This window comes from Dasypus novemcinctus, chromosome 1 (genome assembly GCF_030445035.2).
Source record: "Dasypus novemcinctus isolate mDasNov1 chromosome 1, mDasNov1.1.hap2, whole genome shotgun sequence".
In the NCBI taxonomy this organism is placed as follows: Eukaryota; Metazoa; Chordata; class Mammalia; order Cingulata; family Dasypodidae; genus Dasypus; species Dasypus novemcinctus.
Window position 1 is genome coordinate 74845881 of NC_080673.1, and position 23328 is coordinate 74869208.

General features: G+C 39.2%; 1 protein-coding gene across 1 annotated transcript in view; it reads right to left on the reverse strand.

The window, feature by feature from the left end:
- Positions 1-23328, reverse strand: part of FGF2 (fibroblast growth factor 2) — a 73920-nt gene that overhangs the window by 21698 nt on the left and 28894 nt on the right. The window contains exon 2 of the mRNA XM_023583561.3: positions 4391-4494. Coding sequence (XP_023439329.1) covers positions 4391-4494 — 104 coding nt within the window. The remainder of the gene's footprint in view (positions 1-4390; positions 4495-23328) is intronic.

Here is a 23328-nt window from a genome sequence, read left to right on the forward strand (position 1 = left end):
ACAGAAAACAACGTGAAACTTTCTAGCAGATCAAGACCAGTCATTTCATACCAATGCTAACACTGAGGTTGTTTGATGATTTAAACTTAAAACTATAATTATATGCAAAATTTTTTAAAAACCTACAATTTTGTGAACACTTAAATCCTAAATCCTACTATTTGTTCTAGGCTTCTGTTGCTCATGGCAACAAAAGTTATCCTGCTATGGAATGGAATAAGGATTCTGTTGTATATTAAAGACCTACTCAACTTCGGCTGTTTTGGCAATTAAATATAATTACACATTGAACTTTTGTATTTTCTAGCTTTGAAAGAGTTTCAGGGAAAGACCCTTAAGTAATGTTTTCAGTTAGCAGACCTTAGCCTGTATGCGTTCATACCATTACTATGTGAAAGGGTTGGGGAAAAAATGGTACCCATAGCCTTTTTTTCATACTTTGAATTGGTAATAATCAACCTCACATGTTGATTAGCCTTGTGTCCAAAGCACTCTTCCTTCTGAAAGGAAACTAAAATGTTCTACAAATCAAATGCAGGAATCACATACAGGTTAAAATGCAGAAGAACCCAGGTATATGCCATGTCATAGCAGTCTGAAATGGAACCCAGGAGAAGAGAGGGAAGATGCCTTTGGCAAGTGCAAGTTCATAAACTCAGTTTTTCCAGGGCATAAGTCACATTCATAACCCCAAATGAGGACTACTGATCAGAACACTGGACTTAAACCAAAAGTTGCTATTGTTGTCAGGTCAATGCCTATGAATATGACTTAGAAAGATGTCACTTACTGAATCACCAATACCATCTCCTTGGTTTGAAAATGTGGAACCTTATTTTCTCATCTGAAGATTGACACAGCCCACCCAAACTAACTTGAAAGCAATAAATATGACTGCTGCTGAAAAGACATGACAGTGAGGCACACAAATTGTCACGGTAAGACTAAGATTAATTTGTCAAGTGGGCAGAAACAGATCCTATGATAGGAGCTGAAACATACATGAGTAGCTATAACAGCTATATTTTTGCTAGTGCCATTCCTCAAAGAACATTGTTAATCCTGAACGTGTAACAGCTGTGGCTCTGTCCTACAAAGAGTACTTGCTTAAGTAAGGTAGAAACTACGAAACAATTCTTATTGTAAAAAACTATATGCTCCTGATGGTATGGAATCAGCACACTTAGCAAGTTCAATGCCTATTTACCCAGAGAAGAGGTCAGAATTCTCTGAAATCCAACTTGAATGAGAAGACAGTTCAATCCTCAGGTCCACTGTGTTTTGTCTTCTTTTATGTACCCCAGTGGTTTCAGAGGTGCACTTTAAAGTAGCTTCTGTTTTCATCACTTTTAACAACTACAAGGCTTTTTATCACTCGTTTTATCACTGTGTTCCAGCCTTTGTTGTAGATATCAATCACCCACCAATGCCTGTTTTACAGGGCCAAATGCATCTTGTAATTTCAACAAGTAGGAAACTATACGGTAACAATCTCAAGTCACTGACAGAACACTGAGTCAGAGAACTACTGACTAAGGGAAACATAGAAAAAACCGGAACTTGAAAACCATTTGACTAATGTTGGCCAAAGTTAATTAGTTATGAGAGAAGTGAATGTTGTTTACATTTCCTTTTGCTCCACCATCCTCACTGCCTGACAGTAGCCAAACCTCCGCTATGGACAAAGCCATTCTGATTCACACTAAATGTTTTATCACATCCTGAGGTGAGGACAGTGGGGGCTGGAAACCCTTTGTCCTCTCTTTAACATCAAGGTCAACCAAAACTATTCACTGTCTTGGGAAATATTTCACAAGGTACTTGGGTAGATTTCCAAAGTTTTACATCACCTCTTGAATTCACAACAGACTGACTGAATTCACAACAGACTGATAGGAAAAAAGACAGAGTGTAAGAAGTGAAAGTCCCAAATAGTGAATCTGAGATCCTCTCTTAGTTTTATTTCTTAGCTAGGAAACCTCATCCATTCCCATGGCTTAGCTACCACTTAACTGTTGAGATACCTAAATCTATATACCAACACAGACCTCTCCTCTATGCTCCAGAACCAGAATTCCAACTACATAGTGAACATTTTCTTCTGAATTTCCCTTAAGCAACTCAAACTAAATAGGTCAAAATTTGAACTTTGAACCTTATCCAGAACTTGCTCTTTTCCTTCCTTTCCCTTTCCCATCTACCTTCCCAGCCAAATCAGCAGCCTAGGTGCCATCCTTGACTAATCCCTCTACTTCACCCTAAATCTAATCAATCACAAGTGCTACCAATCACAAGAGTTACCCCTTTACTCAGTCCTCTCTGCCGTACTGCTGTTGCCAGGTTCTCATCATCGTGGCCTTTGCTGGCAGTTTTGGCCCTTCAAATTCATTCTCCACACCGCTACCAGAATGATTATCTTTCGAAAATTCAAATCTGATCATTTCTCCTCATAAAACTCTTCATGGCTCGTCACTACTTACAGTGAGCATGGTGTTAAGGCTCCTCAGTCTATCTCCCTCTCCAGCCTTATCTTTCCCATTCCCACCCTGCCTGTGCTTTGCACTTTACACTCCAGCAATAGTGAATCACTTTAGTTCTAGAAATACACTGAGTAGTTTTTGGCGTCCACGCCTTTGTATGTGCTGTGTCCTAAAATGACCTCCATTTCCATGCCTTCTGATCCCTGACTGACAAACTCCTTCCTCTACATTGTGTAAAGTCCTATTTAGGGATCATCACCCAATTCTAGACAAGGTTAATCACTTCCTACACAGATAAAGAAGTAACATATCAAAACCCTCACATATTAGTACAAATACATATTTACACATCTGCTTCGCCTAGACTCTACTCATGAAGTGCAGAGACCATTTTGTTTTATACCACATTCCTAGCAGAGCACATGGAACACTGTAGAGTCAATAAGTGTTGGCTATAATGAACACGGATTCTAAAATTTATTCAACTACAAAAAATAATTGAGAGCCACTACACCAATACTTGCTATTTATTCTACAAAATTCACATAAATTTATGTCAACCTAAGTGTATCTTCATCAGATGCTCAATCTGAAATTGGAATGACCAAAATATCCTTTTTCTCTGTAAGTCTTCTTCAACACCTTCAGAAACCTAAAGGTCTTCACTCAGAAAAGAATTAAAAAACGGTTTGTACAGGCCAAACCACGACTGATTTCTCAGGATTACTAGATCCCTTCTGTGGGAAAAGTTACAGAGATTATTGCTCTTACGGCTGTGGTTGGTATATGTACTTTTAGATACATGTCCTATCTAGTCCCTACTCCCTTAGAGAAATGGGAGTGCAGGCTGTGTCAATTTTTTTTTGAGGCACTGGGAGTGGGGATCGAATTTGGGACCTCATATGTGGGAAGCCACAGCGGCTTCCCTGAATTGGTTTTCTTCCCTTAATTGTTTTTGTTTGTTTGTTTTGCTGCTGTCTGTTTTTTTTTTCAGGAGGCACTGAGAACCAACTGGAACCTCCCATGTGGGAGTGGGTGCTAACCTCTCCCTAGTCTGTGTCTTTTACATCTCAATTCCCTGACACCATTTCCACACAGTGTCCACTCCACAGACATGCAATCTTGATTCTGATAATAACGGTGATGTTGACAGTGACCCGGCTAGTGGAAGATATTCTGGCCAGGAGCCACAACCCTGGAGCTAGATGTGATTTTAAAAAGTAAAAAAAGAAGTCCCTGTTTCGAGTAAGCATTATTTAAATAAGGAACTTGAGGAGGAAGTGTTATTATGTGTCGGAAACAAATTTTGGTATTTAATATATATTACCTATCTAAGTTAGTCCTCACAAAAGCCCTATGAGATATGGTCATTACTCTCTCTATTTTACAAGGAAGGTAACTGACTCGTAGAATAATTTATCCAAAAACACACAGCTAGTAAGTAGCAGAGATAGCATTTGTACCCAGGTAATGAGCTCGCATTCACAACTACTATCATGCCAAATAACAAAGAAGAAACTTACAACTGATACTCAATATTATATAAGTCTATCCCCCTGATCTTCAAACAATTGCATAATGAGGACTTTTAAATAGAGCAGTTTAATAGCTTTGCAGAGAACAGAGTAAAATGTGATTTAGAGCTCATGCTCTGGAATCAAGGACTGCCTTGAGTCCAGTCCAGTCTCTACCTCAGATTAGCTGTGTTTTCTTGGTTACTTTACTTAGACCCTCAGAGCTTCAGTTTCTTCATCTGTGAAATAAAAAAAATAATACTCATAGGATGAATATGAAGATTAAATGACATAATTCATGCTAAGCCCTTAATAAAGATTTTAAACCATCAATAATAGTAAATTACCAGCAGGAAAAGCTAACAGAAAAGAACTGCAAAGCAAAGCACGACTTACAGACGCCTGGAGTCTTCCGTCTTCCCGCATAGCAAGGTAACGGTTCGCACACACGCCTTTGATAGACACGACCCCTCTCTCTTCTGCTTGAAGTTGTAGTTTGACTATAAGCAAGTGGGGGAAAAATTATCTTTGTAGCATCACAGAGAAAATGGCCCATCTCCACAATATTTATGCAAAAAAAAAAGACATTGGAGAGAAATGTGGTACAGGGGCAGACGTGACACAGAGCCCCTGCAGCACACTTTCGGATGCCTGCCTTCTCACTCCTGTGTCATAGACTGAGCAGAGAAGCCCAAATGCAGAACTGTTCCCTTTGATGGGCACCAACAGAAATCTGTTATCTGTTTAATTTTTTAAGTGTACGTATTTAAAAGTATATAAAAATTCAAATCATTTATGATGAATTTCCATGCTATTGCCAATGATTAACCATCTTCAAAAGTCATTTTTAACCAATCTTTACAAGTAAAATATAGTCTATTTAATTGCTTATTATTAGCTTTTAATTTTATATTGCCTTGCTTCTTCCATATCTTATTATGCTTTCTATATATAATACCAATAAATTTCTTAATTAATGGAGGGAAGTTGACATATAGCTTTTTTCCCCCCAAATATCTGCATAGAAGAAAAACAAAGTTCTTATAACTCGATTTACTTATACATGTGAACAGTGATTTTCGGAATGTACGAGTCTGGGAAGGATGACCTACCTGTTCACAGTACACTGTCAATATGAAGCAGGATGCAGGGTAACAAAAGATAAATATTACCTGATGATGCTAAGGCCACAAAGACAAACAATTATCTAATTAATTCAAATAAAAATGAAATTAAACATTCCTGTTCGCTATTCACAAGCAGCTCTGCATTATTCTTCCCAGAACAACCTTCCCCAGAAGTACATTTTTGTTGACAAATGTTACCTAAAAAACAGGTGCTGGGGGAAAATCAATTAAGGAAATTTTGGGTTAAGCCAAGTTAACCCTTTATTGTCAAACCATTGCCAGAACTTTGCATGTGAAACTGCATTGTGAAACACCAAAAAGGGATACAGCAGTATACAGTTACTTGGTTTAAGAAAGATTTTTTCATGGGGCCTTCCCTGATCTAGGACATTCTTGAAAGCAACAGAAAAGAGGCAAGGAAGATTCAAAAATTCTAGAAATCAGCTAATTGTGCCTTGATAATATTAGAAATATATAGAATATTTCACTTTTCCTGGTTATTTCCAGTTAGTTAGGGAAACCAGGCAGTGAAACTATACTGTGTAATTCCACAATGGTGGATACATGACACTGCACATTTGTCAAAATCCACAGAACTATACACACAAACAGTGAACCCTAAGGGACTTTAGTTACTAATACTGGCTCATCAGTTGTACCACACTAATAAAAGATGTTAAAAATAGGGGAAACTATGTCTATGGAGGTGGCTGAGAGGGGATATGGGAAACTCTGTATTTCCTGTGCAATTTTTCTGTAAATCTAAGACTTCTCTAAAAATAAAATTTGTAAAGAACAACTTTCAAAAGACTCGAATTATTACTGACTTTGTTAGATATGCTTGTCATAGTAATTCTATTTGTTTAAGTTTTCCTTCTCAGGCAGAGCTAAATACACGTAAACTGAGGCATGATATCTGGGATTAGCTTTAAACAGTCACACATAAAATACATAAATAAATGAATTTAATATTTTTTTAATAAAATGGAAGGGATAGATAGAACAAGGCTGACCAATGTCACTGTTGGTGGCATAGGGGTTCATTATTTTATTCTCACTGCTCCTATGAATGTCTGAAAATTTACATTTTTTAAAAATCAGAATATCCTAGAATTCTATTGGACACTTAATTGCTGATATCCCTCTGAATACCAGTCACCCATAGACTCCAGAGGGCCCAGCACATGCTAAGGCTACAGTTACCAGGCACAATTCTTTCAGGGAATCTTAAAAAGATAACACAAAGCAAAACGAATTTACTCAAGATATGAAACCTGATCAAGAAGGGCATAAAGTCGTTGTCACAGCACCATTGTGAAATAACTCTAATTAACCAAGTATCTCCAGTAGAAAATAAGTTTTATTTTACCTATACAACCAAATATCTTAATGACCATGAGCAAATCCGTCCACACACCTCTGAAGTGACCTAGATAATCCATATTAATAATCAATGCATCTATATCTCTTTTTAACTCACAGGTTAGATAAACACTCATAAGGCAAGGCTGCATACTCAGTCGCAATACTTTCTGCTCCAAATCAACAGATTGTTCCCCAGCCTTACCCATCATCTTGTAAACATGTATTAGTGGTCAGGGGTATTAAATGTGTGGCTGGATTGGTACCAGTGACTCAACACCCAAATTGTCATCATGCATTTAATCACTGGACTGTACAGTGTTATCAGGTATTCTACATTAGGATGGTTGAGAAGTGTTTCCATTTGCATATGATTTAAAAATGAACTAAAAAAAAAAAAAGAGCCCACAACAAGAGGCTGGGTAAGCCACTAAATATAGATTAAAAACACACACAAAAATCAGAGAGTTAAAACACAAAGAAACCAAAATGAACTAAATTCCAGATACAAACAATCCCTTCCCCCCAAAAAAGAAGCACAGCTGCTTTCATATCCAACATGAGAAGGAAAGAACTTTCCAAAAAGGGGGATATGGACAAACCAGCTGAACTTTTAACCAACTTTCAATTGCTGCTGATGTGGGAAATGAGAATTCTGATAAGCCTCAACCAGAGAGCACTTGTACACCCATCTGCCAATTCTTGCTTATAAAGCTTTCCATGAGTGCACAGCTGGAGCACACCAAAAACTGGAGACAAAGCAAGAGACTGTGAGAGAGCCTCCTGAAGTGCCTCAGACTTTTGCCGACTGCAAAGCAGCAGTCCCTAAAGGCTGGATGGAAACAGGACAAAGAGCTGAGAGAGATCCCCTGAGAACCACTGGGCCTTCACAAATACAAGCCAGCACTCATCAAAAGCAGGCAGCAGCAGGGTGAAAAGATCTCCCAAGACAAAGTAAACTAGGGGTAGAGTTTGAGAGCACTTAACTCCAGACCAAACCAAAAAGTTGGCAACCGGGCTTTAAAGCAGAGAGAACTTCCAGAGCTCAGAAAAACGGTGGCTGAGCTATAAAGTATAAAGAGATCTCAGCAGCCTGATGGTGTTCGGATATCAAGCCCTGCTGAAGGGACAGTCTTGATCTCACTCGCAAACAGGTGAAATGAGTGATGAACTGACTAGAGCTGTAAAAAAAGATTAGATTAAAACTCAGTGTCTCCAAACCCCACCCCAGGGGCCTATCAAAGGAAGTATGTGATATTTTATGGGTATAACGTCAGGCTCTACCCATCTTTTATACACTACATTGCCATATAAGCAAACAATGCAAGAGAAGTAAAGAGGCAGAATGTATCCCAAAATGAGCATCTTATTTTTAACAATGTTAGCATTGCTCCATTATTAAAATAATCTAGAATGAAATACCAAGTGTATACCATATTAAACATGACTATGAAAATATTCATGAGTTCAAAGAAGGAGAGAGGGAATTTCTAAATTAAAAGGAAATGCAGATACATATCAACCAAATGCAATGTGTGGATCTTATTTCGATCCAGATTAGAACAAACCAACTGTAACTATATGTATTTTAACTTTAATGCTAACTGGACATTTTATGGTTCTAAAGAAATTTTTAGTATTTTAGGCATGAGAATGGAACCATGATTATATTTTTTAAAGGCTCTTATCTTTTAGAGATGCATACCAATCATTTATTTATCTAATATGTACTAATACATATATATGATTTATCTAATCATTTACGAAGTGATATGGTGAAATTATATGTTATCCAGGCTATACTTCAAAATAATCCTATGCAATAGAAAGGGTAAAAAGAGTTGGTGGGAGTAGAGATGAAACAAGATTGGTGGCTGATCATAACTGTTGAAGATCTGTGATGGGAGTTCATTCTTCTGGTCTACCTATTTTTATATATATGATGGATTGAAGCTGTATGTACCCCAGAAAAACATATTCTTAAATCTAATCCATTCCTGAGGGTGTGAACCCACTGAAAATAGTACCTTTTGATGACATTACTTCGGTTAAGGTATGGCCTAGCTCAATCAGAATGGGCTTAATCCTATTATTGGACTCCTATTATTGGAGCCCTTTATAAGTGGAATGAAATTCATACATAGAGAAAAAAACCACAGGAAGTAAGAAGCTGAAATCAATGAAACCCAGAAGAAAACAGAAAGGCCAGGAGACGGCACCAGGTGCATTGATTACCATGCGACAAGCTAAGGACCAAGAATCACCAGCAGGCGGCGGACTTGGCCCAGTGGTTAGGGAGTCCGTCAACCACATGGAGGTCCGCGGTTCAAACCCCGGGCCTCCTTGACCCATGTGGAGCTGGCCCATGCGCAGTGCTGATGCGCGCAAGGAGGGCCGCCCCACGCAGGGGTGTCCCCCACGTAGGAGAGCCCCACGCGCAAGGAGTGCACCCATAAGGAGAGCCGCCCAGCGCGAAAGAAAGTGCAGCCTGCCCAGGAATGGCGCTGCCCACACGGAGAGCTGATGCAGCACGATGATGCAGCAAGATGATGCAACAAAAAGAAACACAGATTCCCGGTGCCGCTGATAAGGATGGAAGCCGTCACAGAAAAACATAACGGCTAATGGACACAGAGAGCAGACAATTGGGGGGGGGGGGGGGGGAGGGGGAGGGGAGGGGGGGATAGATAAATAAATAAATATTTTAAAAAATAATAATAAAAAAAAAAGAATCACCAGCAACCTGCCCCAGAACTCCTGTCTTCAGGAAAAAAGCATCACCTTGAAGATAGCTTGATGTGGCTTTCTTTTAGCATCAAACTGTAAGCAAATAAATTCCCATTGTTTAATTCACCCCATTCCATGGTATTTGCTTAAGCAGCCTAGGAAATTAAAACATACATATTTGAAACTTTCCAGAATAAAGGCCGTTTTTAATTATAAAAGGAAAAAGTAACCAAAGGCCATTTGTTGGGTAATTAAAGTTGAATTTGGATAGCAATGAAGACAACCTAAAAAATCTTAGAAAATATTTGGAAATCATGTATCTGACGGGGGGGTTAATATCCAAAATACATAAGAACTCCTAAAACTCAAAAGCAAAAAGACAAACCCAATTAAAAAATAGCCAAAAAACTTGAACAGACATTTCCCTAAATAATATCTACAAATAGTTAATAAGCAAATGAAAGAAAAGATGCTCAACATTATTAGTCATTAAGGATATGTAAATAAAAATCACAAGGAGATAACATTTCATGCCCACAGTATAGCTTTTATTTAAAAAGTAGAAAATAACAAATGGTGGCAAGGATGCAGAGAAACAGGAACCTCATAAATTGTTGGTGGGAATATAAAATGGTGCAGCTACTGTCAAAACAGTTTGATGTTTAACATCAAACGACCCAGCAATTCCACCTCTAGGTATATATCCAAAAGAACTGAAAACAGGAACTCAAACAGATATTCATATAACAATGTTTATAACAGCATTATTCACAACAACCAAAAGGCAGAAATCACCCAAGTGTCCATGAAGAGATGAATGGATAAAAAAAAAAAAAGGTGTGTATATGTATATATATATATACACACACACACACAATGGAATATTAATCAGCCATAAAAGTTCTGATACATGGCTGCAACATGGAGGAACCTTGAAGACATCAGGTTGAGTGAAGGAAGCCAGACACAAAATGACAGATATTGTATGATTTCACTTACATGAAATACCTAGAATAAGCAAATTCAAAGAGAAAGAAAGTAGATTATACATTACCAGGTGCTGGGATAAGGGCAGGAATGGGGAGTTATTGCTTAGTGGGTACAGTGTTTTTATTTGGGGTGATGAAAAAGTTTTGGTAATAAATAGCAGTGATGGTAACACAACAAAATAGGAAATTTTGTGTCATATATGCATTACAATTTTTTTTTAAGATTTATTTTATTTACTTATTTCTCCCCACCTCCTCATTGTTTGCATTTGCTGTGTCTGTTTGTTGTGTGCTACTCTGCTCTTCTAGGAGGCACCAGAAAATGAACCTGGGACCTCCCATGTAGGAGGGAGGCACCTAATCACTTGAGCCACCTCCGCTCCCTGCTTTGTTGTGTCTCTCATTATGTTTTCCTTCTTGTGTCTCTTGTTGGGTCATCTTGTTGCATCAGCTCACCACGCCAGCTCACTGTCTTGCTCATCTCCTGTAGGAGGCACCAGGTACTGAACCTGAGACCTCCCATGTGGTAGGCAGGAGTTCAGTTGCTTGAGCCACATCCACTTCCCTACAATTTTTTTTTCAAAATTTTTGGACAGCAATGTATTGATGGAATGGAATGGCATAAAACTGTGTCAATAGCTGCAGACAAATCACTGAGCTTCTATGCTGATTCTTTACATTATGAAAACTCAGCAAGTACTCAAGTATCCTGTGCAATGCCAGTCCACTGAAATGAAAGCTGGCTACATTTAAGTTAGCCTGTTAGATGTTACTGTTCCACATTGGATTGACTTCTTGGAGAGGAAAGTTAAAATAAAATCATCTTGGCTATCACTCTTCCACATGAACTGGCTTCAAGGGGAGGAAATCTAAAATAAAATCATCATACTTAAGATTTGGTAGGCTCTTAATAAGCAAATCCGTTGGATCTTACCAAATAGAAAATGCAAAAGACAAACACAGATTTCATTTGCTTGAAAGGGAAGAAAGGACTTCCAAAAAGAATAGTGTTAAATATTAAGTACTTCAATACAGAGAATCTATGAAACTATATTAAATTTCCACATAAGAGGTACAGAGTAAAACTTTCCACACTTTCAGTAAATGAAAATAATATATAAGCAGGCATGTTAGCAAAAGTCAGTTCTGAAAAATGGAGAATGACTTCATCAACTCCCCTGGACCATAAAATGGTCCATTCCCTTCTGTGTCTAACCAGGGGAACTATTATCATCCTTAGCTCAGTTTCTGGAGATAGTAAAACTCTAATTTAGACTTTTATACTTAGATAAATGTTAAAGCCTTGGTTTTTACATTGTCTGAAACACTACATTAATATCTTAATCCAGTTTTTTTCATTTTACACTTGAAAAGTTTCTGCCATAGCTTTTTTTTTTTAATTTCTGTTCAACTCTTTTTTTTTTTAAGATTTTTAAAAATTTATTTCTCTTCCTCGCCCCCCCCCCCCATTGTCTGTTCTCTGTATCCATTCACTGTGTGTTCTTCTGTGTCCGCTGGGATTCTTGTCAGAGGCACCGGGAATCTATGTCTATTTTTGTTGCATCATCTTGCTGCATCAACTCTCCATGTGTGCTGCACCACTCCTCGGCAGGCTGTGCTTTTGTGGCATGGGGTGGCTCTCCTTGCAGGGCGCACTCCTTGCATGTGGGGCTCCCCTACGCAGGGGACATCCCTGCATAGCACGGTACTCCTTGCGCACATCAGCACTGCATGTGGACCAGCTTACCACACAGGTCAGGAGCCCCTGGGTTTGAACCCTGGACCTCCCATATGGTAGGCAGATGCTCTATCAGTTGATCCAAATCCATTTCCCTCTGCCATAGCTTTTAAAAAGCAAAAGAGAAAGCAAGACATTGTCTCCATGATAATCACATGAAGCTTGCCCTCTAAAAAGCACTTAAGAAATGACTAAAATGAAACATCCATCTGCAACGCTTACACACACAACAACATAACTAGCAAGATTTACAAAATACCTATGTGGCACATACAGAGCTAGATTCTGGAATTATAATCTACTCTAGAAAACCTTGCATGGTCACTCTCTCCTCTTCTTCCACCTCCATTTAAGGTAAGAACCCTCTTTCTATACTTTCTATACCATATTATCTTGCTTTCTCCATTCAGAGCAATTTTATACTATATTATTATTGTTTGCTTACTTGTCTATCCCTCTTACATAACTGTGAGCTCTTGGAGGTCAGGAGCTGTACCTTATCTATCTCTATATCCCATGATTAACGGTTCTAGGCACATAGTAGTATCTAGTGAATGTTTGTTGGATGAAGAGTTTCATCCGGAAAAAGGCAAGGTAAAGAAAGAATTTCGACAATGTGATAGTGCCATTCTAGAATTTTACACAAGTGCTATGAGAATACAGAAAGGACATGTCCTATCAATGAGACAGGAGAAGGGAGTATTTCAAGAAGAGATGAGACTTGAGCTAAATTCTGAAGTATACATAATGCGTTAATCATATTAAGAAGGCATGGGGCAGGGAAAGACAAGGGGAAATGACATTCTGGGGCTGACACATGAAACAGTCACACTTGTCCTTAATGGCCAAGTCCAAACAGGTCAAACAATCCAATTTATTCAAAAAGCAAATTACAAGAAAGAAAAAAGGACAAAAAGAGAACATGATGAGATTAAAAGTCTTAAAACTTATATTTTTAAAAGGCAAACTAGAGTAATTCGGGATGCCCAGTGGTATGATGAAACTAGTAAGAAAAGCAACAAAAAAAATTGAAATAAAAATAAGTACACTTTTATTGGGCAGGCAGGGGTATGCAACTGGGACAGGGGACATGGAGAGGCTTCTGGGGTGGCTGGTAAAGTTTTACTTTTTGACCTGGGTGATGATGGTTACAAGTAAGTTCATCTAGTAATAACTCATTAAGGTACACGTTTGTTTTTATGCAGTACTCTATATTATCTTTTGCATTTAAAAAGCTTTAAAAAATTATACTAAAAGATCTCTCCAAATTAGACCTCTAACACTGATTGAACCAAGGTCATTTCAGCAAGCTGGAGGCTACCCACTAGAGCCAGTGTTTCTTGGAAGCATGGAAGTCAACAATTTGGACAGAACAAAGGCTTCTGCTGGATTTTCTAATGTTGATATTAAATCCAGTTAGAGGTAAACTTGGAAAAATAAATAACATGTCATCCAAGCTTAAAACAAAATTTTTTCCGATGTAGCATAAAAACAAAACTACAAACCATAAAATTGAAGATTCTTGTCATTAGGCAAGATCTTATCAGTCATTTCATTTCCTCATTATGTCGTCACATTTTAATTAATAACTGCAATCATAGCAAGGAGTTGTCTAACTTTTATTTGAAAATCTTTAGCAAAGGGGTATTGACACAGCTTGTCTAAAATGACTTAGATATGTAAGCAAAGGAAAAGAAACTGATCACCGTAAGTAAACCACTCAAACGTTCAAGTGCGCAGATCAACACATTAGTTAAACAGTGTGACCAAAAAGCCAAATTATTATTTCAATGTTACTACCATTGTGCACATTTTGGAGCTCCTTTTTTGGAACTTTCTCCAGACTCTACCTCATTTTCTTTTGAATATGCTCAAGAATGAGAAATCTTAGAATCGTAAAATACCAGTAAACTAGAGTTGTATAGGACGTCAGAGCTCATGGAGCCTAGCCCCCTCATTTGTAAACAGGGAAGCTGACATTTAGAGGTTGATCCCTTGCGAAAGAATAAGGTTTTTGGAAAAAGTTAAGTCACTGTTTCCAAGAATGGTGAATACATTTATTCATTCATCCAATAAGCATTTATTAGTAACAGCCATGTGTCAGGTACTGTGCTCAGCAATAGGAGGTACAAAGAAAAAGAAGGCATCAGTCTTTGACCTCAAAGAATATACAGTATTGTTGAGAGAAATGGGAGTGGTATAGATAAACAACTAAAGAAGCTCAACACTCTAAGTGCCACGGGAGAGAAATACACAAGCTACCTTCAGAGCATTCTAAGGGTGCACCAAAACCAGATGGGAAATTAGAGGTTTCCTGGAAGCAGTGACAACTGAATGGAGACCTAATGAATTAGCAGGAGTTAGTTGGGAAAAGAGAGAGTAGCAGCAAAAAAGAAAGTATCATATATAATTCCCAAAAAAGAGATAGAGGAGGAAAGTATAGCACATTCAAGGAACTTCGGGTGGTTCAGTACAGCTGGCACAGAGTGTGTGAGTCTGTGTGTACCATGGAAGAAGGCATGACAGCTCTACATGAGGCTGCGGAGACCAGGAGGATCTGAATAATATGCTAAGGAGTTTGGTATGTGTAAAGATGATTTGAGGGATAAAAGAATGTACTTTTACAGAAACAGCAGAAAGGGAGAGAAGTTCGTGAATATGCAAGACATGAAAGACACAATTAACAGATTTGGATAAAAAGGAAGAAGAGAGGGAAGGAGAAAAGGAAGGAAGTGCAGGAGGAAGGAGGGAGGGCAGGTGTCCAGAATAACCCTCCAGTTTTACTGTTTTGGTAACTGAGTGGTTGTTGAGATGGGAAATACAAGACAAAAGACAGATTAGAGAGAGAAGACACTGAGATGTCCCATTTAAGTCTATTGCCTTGAAGAATGGTAATGGCTTTTAATTTTGTAGTGGCATCAGATGGTTAAGTCACACTGACAACAGGGAAGAGGAAAAGACTAACAACTCCAACTCTTTGGCATCTTGTAGCATTCCAGAGTTCCAGGCACAATATGGGGCAAAGTAGAACTGCAGGGCAGTAAAGGTAATCTTCAGAGGCGTAGAGAAGAAGAGAGTTCACAGTTTCAATGCTCATCAGGAAATAGCTACAACAGGTTGATAGGGAGAGAACACACACACCTTCTATGACCTCTCTATGGCTGCCAAGGGCTACAGTGTGTGCCTATCTTAATGTCAGGGAGAGGCCAGAAATGCTCTGCCACCGAGGACATTTCTTGGCCTGTTTTGTGGAGTTAGTGTCATTCAGGCAGGAAAATTCCATCAACTTTTGGCAGGGGCATTCTCTGACAAGAATAGCTGCAGCACTGACGCCTCAGTCATCCAGATCCCAGGCCCCCACACTGTCTCCTGGCACAAAGCAACACTGAGCACATGCATCTTAATATAAATACCTGGCTTCCACCTACAAAAGTCATCAGTCTTATGCAATTGTTAAAAATTCTTTTCTTTCCAGAGGTCAACTGTTGGAGAAACGTTCGAAAGTGTTTCTAAAAATAAACCAGTCACAAAATAATAGAAATGAATAAAAGATTAGTGATTGCCAGGGTTCCAAGATGGAGGGGGGGAAGAACTGAATGGAAGAGAGGTTTTGACTACAAAAGGGAAACCTGAATCATCCTTGTGGTGATGGAAATGTTCTGCATATTGACTGGTTGTAATATTGTCCTATAGTTTTGCTAGGTGTTACCACCGTCTGTAAATGGGTAAAGGGTACAAGAGATTTGTTTTAGTCTACTAGGCTGCCAAAATACAACACACCTGAAATGGGTTGGCTTGTACAGTAGGGATTTATTAGGTTGCAAGCTTACAGTTGTGAGGCTGGGAAAATGTCCAAATCAAGGCATCATCAGGCCATGCTTTTTCCTCAAACTGGCTGCCAGAGAGCCTGGATCCCTCTGTCACACAGCAGGCATATGGCAGTATCTGCTGGTCTCTCTCTTCTCTTCCAGGTTTTGCTGCTTCAGCTTCTGCCTCCCTGGCTTTCTTTCTTGGCTTCTATGTGTTTCTCTCCATATTCATCCCATCTATAAAAAGTCTCTAGTAAGAGGATTAAGACCCACCCTAGATCAGGCTTTACTCAAAAAGTGTAATCAAAAGGTCCCACCTACAAAAGCTTTATATCCATGAGAATGGATTAGCTTTAAGAATGTTATCTTCTGGGGTACACACAGTCTCAAGCTACCACAGGATCTTTCTGGGGTACTTCTTACAGCTCCACGTGTATCTACAAATACCTCAAAATAAAATGTTTAATGAAACAAAACAAAGTCAGCCAACTAATTCAAAATCTTTGCTTCTACTTTAGTAAATTAACATTTGAAATCTGTACTTTAACATATGCAAAATTATCTGAGAGAAAATATGAAAGCCAAGTAAGATAAAGAAGGTAAATTTCTGGGAAGCAGACTTGGCCCAATGCCTAGGGCGACCACCTGCCACATGGGAGATCTGCGGTTCAAACCCCAGGCCTCCTTGACCCGTGTGGAGCTGGCCCATGCACAGTGCTGATGAGAGCAAAGAGTGCAGTGCCACGCAGGGGTGTCCCCCGTGTAGGGGAGCCCCACGCGCAAGGAGTGCACCCCGGAAGAAGAGCTGCCCAGTGCAAAAGAAAGTGCAGCCTGCCCAAGAATGGCACCACACATACACGGAGAGCTGACACAACAAGATGACGCAACAAAAAGAAACACAGATTCCCATGCCGCTGATAAGGATAGAAGCAGTCACAGAAGAGCACACACAGTGAATGGACACAGAGAGCAGACAACTGAGGGGGGTAGGGAAGGGGAGAGAAATAAATAAAAAATAAATCTTTTTTTAAAAAAAGGTAAATTTCTTTAAATAGTATATCTACTGTAATTTCTGATTCCAAATAGAAGAGAGAATGAAAGAAATGGAGAGCCTAAGGTGCCAGAAGCAACCACCAAGCAAATAATTAGCCTCCACTGCATTTAGAATTTTTCATTTTACAATCCAATCTTGACTGAGCAACCACTATGAGCCAGATAATACGACAGGCACATGGGATGTGATATGAATCAAATTCTCTGTTCTCGTGGGACTTACATTCTAGAGCAATTTTAAAATTTAAGACCAAACTAGTGTTTGTGCTGTAACACAATATGCAACAACATAAATATATGATGATACATTTCAGTTAATGCTAAATTTTAATGATTTGATTCTAACATTCTTGGGAAAAATACATGAAATGATTCTAAGAGAAATCATTATTTGAAAAACTTTGCTTTTTCTACTTAAATCCTCTATTATTCAAAAGCTAATTATGTGGTCTGTGGGGTATTCCACCATCACGGGGTTTCATTTTGTTCGCTTTTCTATTCTTCATAGCTTCTGAGTGCTTTCACTAGATGGTGAGGGTACAGCAGCAGAGAAAAGAAGGACAAAGCTCAGATATCACTTTTGTTACCAGTTTGTTGCTGTATTAAAAGGTAGTGGGTTGTTTAAAGATATGACAAAAAAGATTTTTTTTGTGTGCCTCAGATAGCTCAACATGTACATGTTTTTATATCTTCATTAGTGAGAGAACTCCAGGATCTGCTCTAGTAACATCAGAGCATTTGATTGCTTCACAGTTCTTTGCATTTTCTGCAATGTTTACTGACTTCCTGGTGGAGTGACACAGAAATAAACAGGAATTTCTTTGGTCCCTGGGTAGGGATCTGAGTTACTTATGAGAAGGTTCTTTTAGCAGAGGTGTCCCAAGCTGGAGGTGGAAGCACTAGGTTTTAGAAGAGCTGCTTTGTTGTCTCAGAAACGAGCTTCAGAAACAGACCTGAGAAAAGACTGATGTCCTAATATGAAATAAATTGTTCAAGAAGTCAGATCTTCAATCAGGGTGGAAATTGCTATAAGCTGAAAAATATTTTTAGTGAAAAAACTCTGTTCATGTTTCTAAATTTTAGTTCTATAACAGCTCTTGAAAAGCCATTATCAACCCCTTTGGTTTGTCTCACAGTAAACTGAGTTCAGCATTCAAGAAATACTGAAAATACCTGTACTAAAAGGGTAGCATGTAAAAGTGAAGTAGCTTCTTGGAAGAGAAGTTATAGGGAGTAGCAAGGACTACGACAAACTGCTGACACATACCCCAAATTAAAGGGGCAGCCTCTACTCAGTGCCGGCCAGTTTGTTTAAACTGTGTACACAGGCACACAACACACACACACACACACACACTGGGATTTTGCTTGTGGGTAACCACTTTGAAAACCCTGTGTCAAAGACAATTAATCTGGCTAGAGGGCCCTGAGATCCTAAGCAGCTCAGAAAACAGTTAACTTCAATGACAAAAATATCAGCTGCCTCAAGCAAGTCTTTTTGGAACCAGTCCAACATATCCAAGAAATGGAACACCTCCAGATTAAATGTCTTTTCCTGGAGATTCTTCATCCCTTTTCGAACTACTCCTTGGATGATCTGAGAGTCTAAGTTTTCTCTCGAAGCTAAGGTAGAGCCCTTTGGAGATAACGCAACCAGCTTGGTGGGCCATACACCTCTCTGAGGAATGCGTGCCAATTAGCCAGGCTGTCTGTGTTCCTGGCAGTTCTTTCTGGATTGAAGAGTTCACATTCATCTACAAAAATCACACAATTCAGGCAGCTCCAGAACAGAAAACAGAGCAGCATGTGTGTGCCTGAGGAAGGAGGAGCTCTGGAGGGAAAGGCAAGTAGGGGCACAGGATGGGGAAGGGAAGCTGCCCAAAGGGTTCCAGTTATTTAATGACACTCTCCCACAGAGTCATTCTAACGGAATGGTAAAATCATTAGGAAAACACCTTTCAAAGCAGGCTTAAGACAAGAGAGTTTTATTTGACTCTCATGAAAATACCCCAGGCAGCACGTCTCTTAATCAATGAGGAGCATTACTGCAACCTCCAATTTGGAAAACCACAATTCCAGCCAAGTGCTCGAGGCCCATTTCCAAAACTTCTGAGGAGGCCCTTGCAGGGAAAATTCTTCCTGCATCCCCTGCATGACATATGCTGGGTGGATTTAGTCGGAAGTCAGAAACAGCTTCAGTGCCTGGAAGTCTCCAGTAAGGAACAGGGCCCTTTCTTCAGCTGTGCTGAAAATTTAAAGGAATAAAACAGGATCACAGAAAAATAGAATCATGGCTCCATCCTCAAAAATGAGCCGCCTGGAACGTAAAGTTAAGTGGACTACTCTGGAGTTGCAGTTCTTTCAAATATCTCTGAAACTGTTGCTGGAAGCCAGCAGGGTCAGGGGTTTTTTCCTCCAAAAAGAATGTTTGCCATTTTCCTACACATTCTTGATTACTGAGACTAAATACTGTTTCTGGGTTCAAAAAATACTCTCTGCCTTTGAAATAGGAACGAACAGCTATCAAAAGAATGTCAACAAATAACTGAATATGCTTGTTAAACTTCCTCAGGTCAAAGCCTTTCTATCTCCACCACTATAAAATGCTGTTACCTCATGTCAAGGAGAATCTACCCTTTCAAAGTCCGATTTTTAAAATCTCATCTGATCTTTGAAGGCCCTACAGGTCTAAAGAGAAAATATAGAATGGCTTTCTCTTCCTCTGATCCCAATATATTTTATATGCTCCATCCAGCTCAAGGTCCAATATAACCACCTAAGCCTTCCATTCATTCTACCTAGAGTTTTAACATCAGGTGCACATGTACAGAGTGCTGAGCAATGTCTGTTCATAAAGTGAAGTAAATTCATAAAACAGGTTTTGCAACTCTTTTTTTTGTTTGTTTTTTACTTTTTTTGGTTTTCTTTCTTTTCTTGCAACTCTTTTGATTTAATATAAAGGAACATACATCCTTTTTTTTGACTCTGTTGATGTACATTTTATTTCATAAAAGGTATTAATCCAGCTAAGGTCTGCTTATATTTTTCATCCAATAAACATCTATGAAGCACATGCTGTGTGCCGAGCACAGCACTCAGACACACACCATTCCATTCAACAATGATAACAAAAGCAGACTGTGTGGGCATGAATGCATAACCCAACTGAGGCAGAAGCAGTACAGCGGCCAAAGAGCAGCAAGATTTTTAAAAATTAAGGAATTGCCTTAAGGGGATCTAATTTCTTACCCCCTGAAATATTCCTTGATTCCCTTCCCCCCCCCCCTTTTGCCTTCTGAATTCTCAAAAATACAAATAGAACTACAGGTAATGTTCCTTTTTATATCTTGTCTTCAGGGTTTTTACTCTGCATCCATATCACCTCCTCTATTTCCCTTATGTTCTAATATGTTTATTATCTAGATGGACAAACTCTCCCATTAAACATCTCACTCCCTGATTCTGGAGGGTGGATGAATACAATAGTAAAAAATAGAGTTGTACACACATCTGCAGTTAAGTGATTTTTGACAAGGCTGTCAAACCCACCCAGCTGGGTCAGAACAGTCTACTCAACAAATGGTGCTGGGAGAACTGGATATCCAAGAGAAAGAAAGAGGACCTCTTTCTCACACTTTATACAAAAATTAACTCAAAATGGATGAAGGACCTAAATAGAAAAACTAGAACTGTAAAACTCCTAGAAGAAAATGTAGGGAAACATCTTCAAGATCTTGTGGTATGTGGAGGGTTTTTAAACCTTATACCCAAAGGAAAAAAAATAGATAAATGGGAAATCCTCAAAATTCAACATTTTTATGCTTCAACTGACTTTGTTAAGGTGGTGAAAAGGCAGTCTACTCAGTGGGAGAAAATTTTCCCGGAAAATATCTGATAAGGATTTGATCTCCAAGTTATATAAAGAGATCATACAACTCAATGATATAAAGACAAGCAATCCAATTTTCAAGTGGGCAAAAGATGCAGACATTTTTCCAAAAACAGAAATACAAATGGCCAAAAAGCACATGAAAAAATCACTATTGGGGAAATGCAAATCAAAACTACAAAGAGATATCATTTCACGCCTTACAGAAAGACCATTATTTCAAAAACAGAAAGTTACAAGTGCTAGAGAGGATGCGAAGAAATCAGAACACTCCTTCACTGTTGGTGGGAACGTAAAATGGCACAGCCTCTCAGTTTGTTCAGTTTGGCAGTTCCTCAGGAAACTAAATATAGAACTGCCATATGATCCAGCAATACTGCTACTGGGAATATATTCAAAAGAAGTGAAAGCAATGATGTGAACTGATATTTGCATACTGATGTTCATAGTGGCATTATCCACAATTGCTATAAGATGGTACCAACCTAAGTGTCCATCAACCAATGAAAGGATAAACAAAATGTGGTATATACATACAGTAGAGTACTATTCAGCTTTAAGAAGAAATGAAGTCAGTATGCATATACAACATGGATGAATCTGGAGGATATTATGGTGAATGAAATAAGCCAGACACAAAAAGGACAAATATTGTATGGTCTCACTAATATGAACTAAATATGATGAGCAAACTCATGGCCTTAAACTCTAGAGTATAGGTTACTAGGAGACAGAATGTGGGTTGAGAAGGAGAGCTGATGCTGAACGTATGTAGAGTGTTTAATAAGGGGAACTGTAAATGTGGGGAAATGGGTAGAGTTGATGATAATACATTATGTTGAGTACAATGAGGTAGTCTAGGGAGTTAATGACAATTGAAAGAAAGCTAGAGGAGAATCTAGGGACTATATAACAGTGATTTTAGTGGTGGATGATGACTGTGGTTAACAGTATAAACACAAGAATGTTCCCTTATTACAAAGTGTTAAGAACATGGAGATAGATGGAAAAATACAACTAATGTAATGTTTAGACTATAGTTAACAATACTACAGTAATATTTTTATGGCAATTATGTTAATGCTAAGGGTCAATAATGGAGATGAATAAAGGGGTATGGGATTTTTACTTTTGAAGTAATGAAAATGTGTGTTTTGTGATCTTTTGTTGAAACCAGGATATTTTGATATTTTAGTGTATTATCGCTGGAATTTAGACTTTGAGACATCCATTCCTTGGGCTTGTATCCAGCTAATGCTATAACAGAGCTTGAATGCCAGGAGCTAACACACACACACAAAGAAAACACCTTTCTTAGTCTTTGAAGATTGACCTATGAGAGTGCTCTCCTTCAGGGCTTATTCATTCAATGAATTTGGAGAATAGCTACAGGGCAAAGCATAGAGTCCTCCCTAATCCTTTCTGTGCATGCCTCTAATCTTGGGCATGCACATATGACCTTGGAATTCCCCCATTTACACAGATACCAAAGTCCCCTCTTCCCTCGTAAATAGTGTCCTCATGGTCCAGGCACTGTACTGTATGTCCTACAGACAGCAATCCCTTTCCCCAAGCAATATATCGTGACTGGTCTCATAAAGGGTTCTGTAGAAGAGTCAGTGAGGCAAGTTTTAGGACACCACTATGTGCAGGGCAAATTTTGGGATACCACAAGACAGACTGAGCTAAACACACATACACCCAGTATGTGCATGAGGGTTACTCTGCTCCCTGTAGAACCTAGACCAGGGATCCAAACTGGGACCGTGGGCTGGTTTCATGCCAAGCTGGTGAGGGCATGGGAGAGGAGCCAGCCAGGGCACCAAGAGATCTTACTGTTTATAAATGGCCTTTTTGTTGATTTGGCAGTCACCCTGTTATGCAACCCTTGAACTGTTAAAAAAAATGTTTCTGCCAATTCTTTTTTTTCCCCAAAGATTTATTTTTTAAATTTATTTCTCTCCCCTTCCCTGCCCCCCCCCCCAGTTGTCTGCTCTCTGTGGCCATTCACTGTGTGTTCTGTGTCCACTAGTATTCTTGTCAGCGGCACCCGGAATCTGTGTTTCTTTTTGTTGCGTCAACTTGCTAAGTCAGCTCTCTGTGTGTGCGGCACCATTTCTGGGCAGGCTGCACTTTTTTCCCGCTGGGTGGCTCTCCTTACTGGGTGAACTCCTTGCACATGGGGCTCCCCTATGCAGGGGACACCCTTGCGTGGCACGGCACACCTTGCGCGCATCAGCACTGTGCATGGGCCAGCTCATTACACAGGTCAGTAGGCCCTGGGTTTGAATCTTGGACCTCCCATGTGGTAGGCAGATGCCCTAACCATTGGGCCAAACCTGCTTCCCACAGCCAATTCTTTTTGGCTGTTCAAAACTTCTGTGGGGGGAAAGCGCACTGCCATCTTGATTTGGGGATTATAGTAAGGATTTGGAAACTGGATGTTTGAGGCTATTTTGGTGCCCCCTGTACCCCTCCCTCTCCAATAAACAACTTCTGATATTTAGACCTTGCATAGTCCCATATTGGCTCTAGTCTTGGCCATGTTGTCTGGATTGGGTCAATGGGACATTAGCAAGCATGGTGTAAACAGAGAGAAGTTTGATAAGTGCCTGAATATTAGAGCTTGTCTTCTTGGAA